This window comes from Poecilia formosa, unplaced genomic scaffold, assembly GCF_000485575.1.
Source record: "Poecilia formosa unplaced genomic scaffold, Poecilia_formosa-5.1.2 Scaffold617, whole genome shotgun sequence".
Lineage (NCBI taxonomy): Eukaryota > Metazoa > Chordata > Actinopteri > Cyprinodontiformes > Poeciliidae > Poecilia > Poecilia formosa.
The window spans coordinates 133,005-144,725 of NW_006800556.1; the positions used below are offsets into that span (position 1 = coordinate 133,005).

General features: G+C 42.8%; 2 protein-coding genes across 4 annotated transcripts in view; one reads left to right on the forward strand and one right to left on the reverse strand.

Annotated features, from left to right (window-relative positions):
- The window catches only part of LOC103130229 (glycerol kinase-like), a 26,032-nt gene extending 21,883 nt beyond the window's left edge, over positions 1-4,149 (forward strand). For all 3 annotated transcript variants that reach the window (XM_007541565.2, XM_007541564.2, XM_007541563.2), the window contains one exon: positions 3,623-4,149. In XM_007541565.2, the coding sequence (XP_007541627.1) occupies positions 3,623-3,645 (23 nt within the window). In that variant the 3' untranslated portion in view covers positions 3,646-4,149. The remainder of the gene's footprint in view (positions 1-3,622) is intronic.
- On the reverse strand, positions 4,139-9,128 carry ddx18 (DEAD (Asp-Glu-Ala-Asp) box polypeptide 18). The gene is made up of 14 exons (XM_007541562.2): positions 8,958-9,128; positions 7,533-7,700; positions 7,300-7,401; positions 7,044-7,179; positions 6,852-6,952; positions 6,574-6,773; positions 6,343-6,457; positions 6,122-6,261; positions 5,893-6,054; positions 5,669-5,821; positions 5,478-5,591; positions 5,343-5,399; positions 5,094-5,271; positions 4,139-4,379 (listed from the first exon to the last, which is right to left on the reverse strand). Exons 1-14 carry the CDS (start codon positions 9,061-9,063, stop codon positions 4,234-4,236), a joined length of 1,878 nt encoding a protein of 625 aa, XP_007541624.1. The 5' UTR covers positions 9,064-9,128; the 3' UTR covers positions 4,139-4,233.
- Positions 9,129-11,721: the final 2,593 nt, after the last annotated feature.

Consider the following 11,721-nt stretch of genomic DNA (forward strand, 5'->3'; position numbering starts at 1 on the left):
TACTCTGCAGTCACAATATCTGGGATCATGAGCGCCCTCTGCCATGAGGCAGGAGAACTGCCTGCCTCACCTCAAGTCTGTTCTCTGCCATTTCTTATCGATCCTCCGCACACAAAACACGATACACACAGTTGGTGACAAAAAAACACTGTACATTATATACATAAGCTAAATTATGGAAAATCAGTCCATATATTAAATGTTTTTTAGCCATTTTATTACCGGCGTACAGACAGGAGGAACATGCTCTCATAGAATGGCAGCCAGTGCAGTTAGCAGAGGTTGATCAATCCCAGGTGAAGCTCAGCTTCCTGCTGCCTCACCGGCTTTGCTTCTGAGCATTTGAATTGGAAAATGCGAAAATCCAGCGATTTTGAAGAAAAAATAATCAGATGACTGATAGCTGCTGTTTTGAAAACTGCAAGTATTTTGCATGTTTCATGTCTAAATTAGGTGAATTTATTGCCAGGTCACATAGTAGCATTTATACCTAAGCGAAAAATTAACAGCCAATGATCGGCAGAGATCGGTGATCAGGATCCGGTGCCCCTGTTTTTTTTTTCTTTTCTTCTAACAATAAAAACTAAAAAAAATTATAATTTCTGTCAGATGCAACAAAGGCAGCTTTAGTTTTACAGTTAACTTTTTTTTTACTATTGAATATACAAAAATAACTGACAAACTCGCAACACGTCAATAACAAACATTACAGAAACTAATTATCACAACTCCTGTTACAAATCGCAGTTGGTAACAGAGGCTCTGATAAGATACTAAAATAAGTGGGGAAAAAATAACTTAAATTAATAAGAGACATGTTAGGGGGCTACAAATTAAAAATCTTCCATTAACTGATACAATTTTATTGCATTTAGAATCTGCATCTTTTTCAGACATCTTTTAAACAAACAGTTTGTTTTTGAGAGCAGAGATTGAGGGGGAGCGTTTTGCATAACGGCATTTATGGATATAATATTTTGTTACAATAATTAGAACATTGACTAAAAATTCCAGATTTTTTTCTTTAATGGATAAACCGAATTAAATGTTTTGTAAGGAAACAAAATCCAAATTTATTGTCTTAGAAGACAGAAAGTTACGAAGTTGATCCCATAAGTTTAACACTTCTTTACATTCTTAAACCAAATGTTTAGTTGTTTCCAACTGAGTTGTGCAAAAACCACAATTCTCAACATGAAAATTAAATCTCTCTCTTAAGCACTCATTTGAAGGATATGTGTTTATTATTTAAAATGTAATTCTTTATGTTTGGGAGGAATTGGGAATTTTAAATAATTTGTCCTAATTTTGACTAACCTAGATTTGTTAAAATCTATGATAGAGCTGTGTTTATGTTACTTATTGAATACTGGTTCAAAAACCTGTTGCAGCATTAATTACCTTTAATGTCCACATACTCAGTTTGAATCTTGTGGAGTCTTGGAATAGAGAAATTAGTTAAACTGTTCTGACAGAATGAGGACATCAGGGATGCTTCGTAGTACTTCCTTATAATTTGTTAGTGAACAGTCAGTTCCATATTTCCTGTTAAATTCCTCCAAACTGAGAATTTCACCATTTCCATCCAGTAAATGAGTAACTGACCAGATTTGTTCATTCCACCAGTCTTTCATGAATATAGATATTCTACCACATAGAATGGCTCTGCTGTTCCACAGTGGGACTTTATGGGGCTGAAGTTGTTTAACATGAACCTCCACTGTAACAAAACCTGTTGATGGAAAGCAGAGAGCTGCAGGGAGTTTAGATAATTCAGAATCAAAACCTCCAACCTTTTGAAATACGATGGAACAACAAACCAAATTAGATCACCGTGTTTTAAAAGGGACTGAAGCCATCTCATTTTTAAAGTGCCATTCGTGATTTCAAAATCGATTGCCTTCATACCACCTTCCTCATAATGTTTTAGCCAATCTCTTTCTGATGTAATGGTGTTTGTTTTTCCAAATGAAGTTAAAATTAATTCTGTTAATCTGTTTTATGAGATTAGGAGGGACGGCTAAGGAATATGCAGGAAACGTCAGCCTGGATAAGGATTCAGTTTTTGTTAATAATGTTAACAGTGTCAAGTCTCTGCAGACAATTGTTTAAGGTTCTGCCACATTTATCAATGTTGTCTTGTAATTTTTTTCTTACGCTAGTAGCTTGACATTTAGTAATCCACATTCCTAAATACTTAATTTCATTTTTAACTGGAATATTGAAAATGGAAGAATCAGAACAGTTATGGATACTTATAATTTCACATTTATTAATATTTAGCTGCAGCCCTGAGGCTTGAGAGAACAACTCTGTTTCCCTTAGAGCTCGAGGAATTTGTTGTTTATCTGTAAGGAATTGGGTGTATCATCTGTGAATTGGCTAATGATTATTTTCTGGTTATTTATTTCCAAACCTTCTATATTAGAGTTATTAATTGTTATTGCTAGTAATTCCGCGACTATAATAAATAATAGAGGCGAAATACTGCAACCTTGTCTGATTCCTCTTTCTACTTTGAATCTGTGGCCTGAGGCAGAGACACACAGATGTTAATGTTGGTGTTTAACATGGTGATCATACTAAGAAAACTATTTCCAAGACCAAAATGTCTCAAAGTGTTAACAATAAATTGATGTTCCACAGAATCAAATGCTTTGTGGAAATCTAAAACCAACATAAAACCATCATTTCTTACTAAGTGACTATAATCAATCAGGTCCAGAACCAGGTGGATGTTGGTATGGATGGATCTGCCTTTTCCAGAGCTACTTTCCCCAGATTTGAAGGATGAGTCCGGTGAATCCTTTACGGCCCACCATATCCCATGATTCATTGCGGGTCCCAACCGGACATTCAGGCAGAGCGACCAATTATTTTGCTATATTACACTTTAAATGACACATTAGGATTTTGTACAACGTTTTTAGGCGTGAATATAAACTTGTGTAAGTCTCAAATATCTGCTCGGTTCACCAAAACATAATCTGCTCTGACCTTTCCGGACCCGTCTGCTCCGCTGCCCTCCAGCCGTCCGCCGGCCGGGCGCTGCAGGTCCGGTGTTACGCCCGACTCCCGGCACATTGCTATAAAACTCCCGCCAGCTTTCCCCACTGGGTGGGAGTTAAACACCGACATTATTCAGACAGGTAATATTTAGTTGTAAAATGTTTGGTTTACTAAAGTATTTCCTTTATTCCTGAGCAAATCGGTTTCAAGTTAAGATTCAAGTTAAGCCTTCAAACATAATAGGTTTATTTAACTGTAATGGCTTATCCGAGATTTGGAGAGTATTATATTTGAAAATGAATAATTTGCTTATATTTATTCCTGGTAGAAATGTGCAACACACATTTGAACATTTTAGAATCAAACTAACAGATTTCTGTTACTGTGGAGCAGCCTTTACTAGAAAAGCTGAAGAATTACAGAAATCAGGAGTTCTGGCTGAAAAACAAACTTCGGCTCCGTTGTTTTGTTTTCAGTTGGAACCAATCGATGGGATCGATTCCTGTACAGTCGACGTGTTGTGAATCGCCGTAGCAACCCGGTTCAGACAACTGTTGTTCCTCCAACAGAACCGGGTTTACAGGTCCTGAACCCGCTCCGTTTCTCCTCACAGGTCGGCAGCAGGGATCCAACTGAGTCCACATGGTGGTACCGGGTACAGTGCTGGTTCTGGAGATGAAACCGACCCTGGAGCTTCTGAAAGAACCGGCCTAGTTTAAGTTTTGCTCATTTAAACCAGTGATGTTAGAGCGGGACCACCAGAACCGTTTCCAACCCAACCAGAACCTTTTGTCTTGGACCTCATTTGTTCCAGATGAAGGTTCGGTCCAACTTCACTTGGGTTTCTGGCAGAACCTCAGCCAGAAACCCAGTTCCGACCCGGTTCTGACCCACTGTGAACATTTTTATATTCAAAGGGAAATAAAATCTAGAAACAATCAACAGAAGTTTAAACCTGGAGAAACGGATCCAGATTCAAATGTGGAAACGTTTTTAACTTTGTGATAAATTGTCATCCTGAGATACTTGATTAACTGAGCAGAAGATTTTAGACCAGAATAAATGTCTTCAAAATAAAAACTTTATTTTAATATCATGTGTCCTAGTCAAAGTCTGAGGTGAAATAAAGTTTAGAAACACAAAGAACCTTGTTTCCTTTATTAGAAAAGTTGAGTTTTACAGGACATTTACAGGAGAAGGGGATGGAGGAGGGCTCCGCTCGGCTCAGCGGGAGAACTGCCGGCGGTCGCTCGACCCTCTGCTGACGTGTTTGAAGATCCGGGACTTCCTGACGTTCTTGGCCTTCTGGTAGCCGAAGCCGCCGCCACCGCCGCGCTTCTGCAGCTTCAGGCCTTTGCTGCTGTGAACGTCTGGAGGAGGCAGAGTCAAGGAGGAACCATGGAAACCATGAAGCTTTAATCATAAACATTGAATTAAAATCAGATTTTCTGTTCAGACTGAATTGGTTCAGGATTTAACATTTGGGTGAATTTGGAGCAACAGGTTTTTCTCCAATCAGAACAAAATATGATTAAAATCTTTAAAAAAAAATAAATAAAGATCCCAGTTAGAGTTTCTGCTTATTACTACGGCCCACCAGTCCGGTCCGGTTCAACCCAACTCCAGTCCGCTTGCTATAAAGTCCAGTTCAGTTGGTGAGGTGTGGACACTAGTTGACCTCTGACCTCTGGTCCTCCAAACTTTGGTCTGGATTCAGTTTGAGTGTGAACGCCAAGTGGAATGGAGACCGCTCCAAAAGCAGGAAGTGGACTACAGTGCAGGGCATTCTGGGTAATGCCCTGCACGGTAATGCCCAAAGCTAACATGCTAGCCTAGCGCTAGCAGCAGAAATAAAGAGAAATCCTCCAACTGCTAAAATTGACGCTTCCATTTTGTTTTCATCTGGTGAAGAAGGAAGTTGCTCTCAGTGTCTTCAGCGGTTCTTGGTGCAGCGCCCCCACAGGCCAGGAGGGGAAGTCCATTCACACCTCCACAAATGAACCGGACTTTCCCAGGAAGGCGGACCGGAGATGATCAGCTTTATTGAGGTTTTGATTAGTCCTGAGCAGCTAAGAAAAGGATACTGAGGTCAACGTAGGGCGGCACGGTGAATCCAAAGGACAGCGCCACCATGGGGAGGTTCAGGGTACTGACGCTGTAGATCTGCTTCAAAGAGTGAGAGTCGTAGGCCCGGACGTACGACTTGTAGGCCTCCTGGGCCGACTTGTGCAGGTAGTAGTTCTTTTCTATCAGCTTCTCCAGCTGGACGGGACAGAGGCACAACTGGTTCAAACCGGGTCAGAACTGAGAACAAAACAGGTTTGGGTTCTTACCTGAGACTGGATGTCAGAGATCTTACTCCAGGAGAACTCAAACTCGCTCAGGGGGACCTGAAGCAGAGAGAGCAGAGCCAGGGGTCAGCCAGGGGTCAGAGGTTAGTCAGAGGTCATGCTGGGGTCAGAGATCACCTTGGCCTGCTTCAGAAAGCGCAGGAAGCCCAGCTCCTGAGGTCGCAGGATGAGCAGCGCGTGGCCGCGGCCGTCGATGCCTCTGGCGGTTCTGCCGACCCGGTGGATGTACTCCTACAGACGGGGAAAAGACAGAGTTCAGAGGTCAGAGTTCTAGCCACTCGGTGCCGCCCACCCCTCCCGGCGCTGACCTTGGGGTCGTCCGGCGGGTCGTACTGGACAATCCAGTCGACCTCAGGGATGTCGAGGCCGCGGGCTGCCACGTCGGTGCACAGCAGGATGCCGGAGTCGGCGTTGCAGAACTGGAAGAAGGTGGTGGTCCGCTTGGTCTGCTTCTGCTTGCCCTGTAGGGAGAAACGGGCCAGTCAGAACCCAGCGGAACAATCAGCTGGGTCGGTTTGGGTCAGGAGCTCACGTGGATGGCCATGACCGGGAGGTCGATGTAGTTGAGAAGCTCGTAGTGGAACTTGACCGACATGCAGGAGGAGAAGAACACCATCAGCTTCTTCCTGCGGTTCTTCTTCAGGAAGGTGAACAGCAGCAGGAAGCGCTTCTCCGACGGACACACAACGTAGCCCTGCAGGGGTCAGGAGGTCAGCCAGGGGCCAGAGGGGTCAGAGGGGCTCCGTCGGTCAGAGGCCTACCTGCTCCAGGCCGTCCACGGTGGCGCTGTCCTTGTGGTCGTCCACGCCAACGTACAGCGGCTCCTTCTTCAGGGAGATCCGGGCCAGGTCTTCCACCCTGCGCGTCTGGGTGGCTGAGAACAGCATCGTCTGCCTCTTCTCTGCAGAGACGGGGCAAACGGGGTAAAACGGGGCAACCGGGATATCTGGGGGTCAGAACGCGGCGGTGCGGTGGGACGTACTGGGCAGCAGCTTGATGATCTGCTTCAGCTCCTCCTCGAAGCCGACCTCCAAGATCCGATCGGCCTCATCGATGATCAGACACTGCAGGTTCTTAAACATGAAGCCCGGCGTGTTCTGGGAGGAGACAGAAGGTAAACTGGGAGGTAAACTGGGAGGCAACCAAAAGCAGAACCAGTACATCCAAACGGAGCCTCTGGTGCAGAAACTAGCCTGCAGTTTCACCGTCTCACCTGCAGGTGGTCCAGCAGGCGGCCGGGCGTGGCCACCAGGATGTTGACACCGTTGGCGAGCCGCTGGGCCTCGGCGGAGCGGTTGCTGCCACCCATGATGAGGCCGAAGGTGTGGACGTCGTGCGCCATCAGCTCCTTCATCACGCCGTACGTCTGCATGGCCAGCTCCCGCGTCGGAGACAGGATCACCACGCCGGTACCTGAGGGAGGGTTGAGTGGGCGGAGCCTCAGCGTAGGGACGCAGAGCAAGGAGGCGGAGCCTCAGGAGGAGGACTCACCGTTCCTGGGCATGAACTTGAGCTTGTTGATGAGTTCTATGGACGGGATGAGGAAGGCCAACGTTTTCCCGCTGCCAGTTTTAGCAGCTGCCAGGATGTCTCTGAGGAGAAATGATGGGATGAGCTGATGATGTCATCATTAGGACCTGATGATGTCACCAGGAGGAAGCCTGCCACAGCAGTGCAGTTCACCTTCCCTCCAGCAGGGGCCGGATGGTTTTGTGCTGGATCTCGGTCATGTGCTCGAAGCCCATCTCCTTGATTGCCCTCAGGATGTGGTCGCCAACCAGGCCGGTGAGAGAGGCAAACGAGGTGTCCTCGAATGCGCCTGAACAGAAAGCAGCAGGTCAGCTTCATCCTGACGAAGACTACAGCTCTTCTTCTTCTTCTGCTGCGAGTCAACGTCACCGCTGGAAGGCAGCGCCACCTGGTGGTGCCTTCAGCTTACCTGTCAGTCCTGTGGGTAGTTCAGGCTCCTCTTCCTCTACTGCTTCATCATTAATCTCTCCTCCATCCTCTTCCTCAGTCCTGATCTTCTTCTCAGCTGAAACTGAAACATCAAACCAGTAAACCCAGTGAAACCAGTAAACCCAGTGAAACCAGTAAACCCAGTGAAACCAGTAAACCCAGTGAAACCAGTAAACCCAGTGAAACCAGTCTGCTTCCTGGTGCTGACTCCACCTCCAGCTCCGCCTGCTAGCTTCCTCTTCTTCTTCTTCTTCTGTTTCTTCAGAGACGTTTCCTCTGCCTCCTCTTCCTCGGCCGGGTTCTGCTGGTTCTGCTCTGGTTCTGTTGGACCAGCAGCAGCCGGTTCCTCCCAGCCTTCCTCCTCCGGTCCGCTGGATCTCCCTGCACCAGAACCAGAACCGACAGGTTAGGATGGGTTCATCCATCTGGGTAAAATCCATCATTAATGAAACTAATTAATATTTTCTAGTTTTATCTTTAAAACATCAACATGTAAATTAATAAAATGAGGCATAAAATTACAACAAAATCCTGCTGCTGATGATAATTTGATGCTGAAAGATTATTTCCTATTTTTTTATTTTTTATCATTTCCTTTATTTAACCAGGTGAACCCGTTGAGATCCAGATCTCATGTTGAACAGGGACCTGGTTACAAAATAAAACTAATTAATACATATGCACAAGTGTAAAACAGTTTATAAAACCAAAATTTAAATTCACAAGATGCTCAACATTACGTTGTTATTTTTTTATGGAATTATGATAAAATTCCTACATAATTCTACCAATATTACAACTTTACTCTCCAACTATTACAACTCTGGTAAGATTTTATTCTTATAACTTGTGGCGTTATTAACACTTTATTCTCGTAATGAAAGATAAATGTTTTCATAGCTTGGCTCTAATGCGCCGTCATAAAATATAAAGTACTTTAGCCAGAAACATTCAGCTCGTTATATTTAAAAATCAGCATTTTTTCAAAATATCAGTTTGTTCAAGGCAATCAGATTAGAGTTCACAGTTATGTTTGAAATAAAAATGTGCCTAAGCCGATCTCATGACGTATATGATCAATATTTATGTACATCAGTTTTGGTTCCCAGACTGAATAAACATTTTAAACTCCTGATTTAAACTGTAAACGGTTCAGATAAACTAACGGTCAGTGGTTTCCGTCATAAATAACCCCATCAGATTTAGATTCAGGATCAAGTTAATCTGAGATGCGGAGGATAATCCTGATCCCAAGAAAACAAGTCCGTGAGGTTCCGACGGGTTCTGATGGGTTCTGATGGGCCTGTGGCAAGACGGCTCCGTTCTGTTGGGACACAGTTTACTCCACAACACCTTATTCCGTCTCTGAGTGAACCAATAAAAACAGCATCCTGAAGAGTCCAGGAAGAACCTCCAACCTGGACCTAATGGGCCACCGGAACCCGCCCGCAGCCAGAATATTTCTGAATAAGACTAATAAACTGATTAAAACAGCTCGCTTTTAGCTTTATTCTGTAATCAGTCAGTTTAACGTAAGTTCTTATGATTCTCAGCCAGTTTTCGGGTCAGACCTGAACCTGTGGTTCTATCCCGGTCCCGGTTCGGTTCGGAGCCGTCAGTTGGTTCCGGATCACTCACCTGCCTCCTCTTCTTCCGACTGTCTTCTCTTCTGTTTCCTCTCCCGGTTCTTTTCGGTCCTTTTCTGGATTTTCTTTCGGAGCAGCTTCATCTGAAGGTCCGCCATGGTTCCTCAACACGTGTGTAAAAATGTGAAGACCAGGACCCCTCAGGGCACCCGTTGCTGTGCCTGAGTAAAAATAGGCGGAGAAGTAGACGTGTAAAAAGCAATGAACCAGATAACGGAAGAGTTTCAGCGATTAATCCCTTAATATTGTTTAAGGGTTTTCCCCCTCTTTCTTTTTTTATTACTTTTGGGGTTTTCTTACTTCTCGTTATACTAAGTTATCGTTTATTCATCGTAAGAGATGGATTTTCTTAACGTTGGCTACAGATTTTCTGATATAATTAAGTGGTTGTATTCGTAAATGTTTACGATGTATTCGTTTAAAATAGATACAAAGTACAATACACATTAATCTAAAAATGTTCGCTGTTATTCAATGAAAATAAATAAAACCTGTAAGTGTGCCTGAATAAAAAGATGTGCCCTGTTGCTCTGCTGAAGAAACCTACGGAGCCCTAGGGACAGGGGAAAATTTTTTCTTTTGCGTTCCCTCGCAATATGCTACCAATATTTGCTGGTCTATTTTGTATACAGTCACAAATGTCAATTTAAAATGTCAAATATATACACATTTAAAGAGGTGTTTATTCATTACGGAACCGACATAATAAGAAATAAAATAATAAATATATAAATAAAAGAATAAATATATAAATAAAAGAAGAAATAAAAGCATAAATATATATTTAGTTTTCCCTTTTCCTTACACATAAGTTTCCGTCAAGTAATGTATATATTTTCTTTTTCATTTCCCCTAAACATGCGTTTTGTCAAGAAAAATTGGTATTTTGCTTTGTCTCTTTCTCTTCTCCCTCTTCCGTTTGCTGTATTTCTGCTGCATCAACATGTTAATGTGGAGAGCTGTCCAGGTCCTCTACTATTGGCCAATAGAGCTTTGGAACGTGACGTCACTGCTGTAGACGGAGGGACACCAGCGCCATCTTTGGGGTCCTCTCTGTTAAACATAACCGACAAAAACAACAGTCTGGCAGATTTTTTTAATCCAAGTTACTTAAAATAATTTAGCTATGTTACGAACTTGCTGCGTTATTTAATGTAATGTCCGATCATACGACTGAAACGGTTAAAAGATGGAAAACGGAGTTTCTTTTCACTATTTTCCTGCTTGGAAACAACGCGTGGAGGCTAAGCTAACGGAGCTAACGAGAAGAAGACGAATGTCCTGGTATCAGCGGTGAGACGTCCTGATATTACCTTCTCCAACATCCCCAGATACCTTACAAGTTTCCTCCAGACATTTCTATTCTGGTGAGTGTCTAAATTCGCTTTGTTGGTGTTGTGTCATAATTTATTTGCTATGATTTTGTCCGGGTGTACTCATGTTCAGTTAATGTTGAGTTCATTTAAGTGGGTCAACCTTGTTTAGGTCGGGCTAATATTCTTTATGTACCATAGTCCGAGTTTCGTCAGTGGACATCGAGGTTATTACATTATTGTGAAGTAAACTATTTTACTAGTGTTATCAGATTTACAGTATTAATACTGATGTGTGTTCTGATATGTCCTCTTGAAGGCAAACCGACGTATGAAATGGATGAGCTCAATCCTGACTGGGTTCCAGCGCTGAATGTGGGTCACTGAGGTAAACGCCACAACATTGGACCGACATGGGCGTCAATTAAAGAGGCGATACAGAAAAACCATCAACAAGTTACTGAGTCTGTTTTCATTATTTACCCCAGAAGAGGTAAATAATGAAAACTGAGCAGCGGAGGCAACAGAAGAGGAGCAAGTTGGAGAGGCTGAGGAGGAAAAGCCAGGAGAGGAGCTCAGCAAGGCTGCAGACTCTGAAGAGGAACAGGAAACATTTGTGTTGAAATACAGCTGGAAGTGGCTGTTTTCTCTCATTTAATAATTTCATGTTGTAAACATTCATGAGACGTTTGATTCAAGCACTTCAAGTTACATGTAAACAGGTGAAGAAATTAATTGCATTTTAAGTAAAAATATGATATTTAAATATTTCAGGTAATAAACGTACACGTAATGAAAGATTATATTTTTAAATAAATATTTTAACCAATTATATAATCAGACATCTGTCAGGACTCTGGGTTTTGGGGTTTGTTTTGCTTTTCATTTTATTTAGCTTCATGTTTTAATTCACTAGTTTAGGCCTTCATGGTCCTTTTCACATTATTAGAGGTATTTAGTGTAGTTAGAATTATATTATTGCTTTTCCTTGTTTGACTGAGTCCATGTCAAGCCTTCTTTAATGACTATAGTTTAATTCTATTTTATCCCTCTAGTTATTTCTCTTTTCAGCCTCCCTGCAGGGTTTCTAATGTTTATTTCTTAATTTGATCACCATAGGTTCAGTTATTCTCCCATGTCTGAGTCTGTATCTTTCTTTAGTAATTCTAGTTGGGTTATTTGTTTAGATCTTCTAGTTTCTCTTGCTCTGTGTCCCTTAGTTCTTGTTAGATCAGCCTTGTTTCTATTTAGGTTCGGTTATGGTTTCCCTCATATCTTTCTCTCCTAGTTCACCAGGTTTTCTTTACTCTTAGTGTCTTTTGTATTTGAAGTATTTTTCAGTTCCCTGTTTCCTCCCGTTTGTTCCCAGCAGATCTCCTTAGTTTCCCTGTGCCACCTCCTCCCCAGCCCTCAGCCAGCTGCTGTGCCAAATTACTCACACCT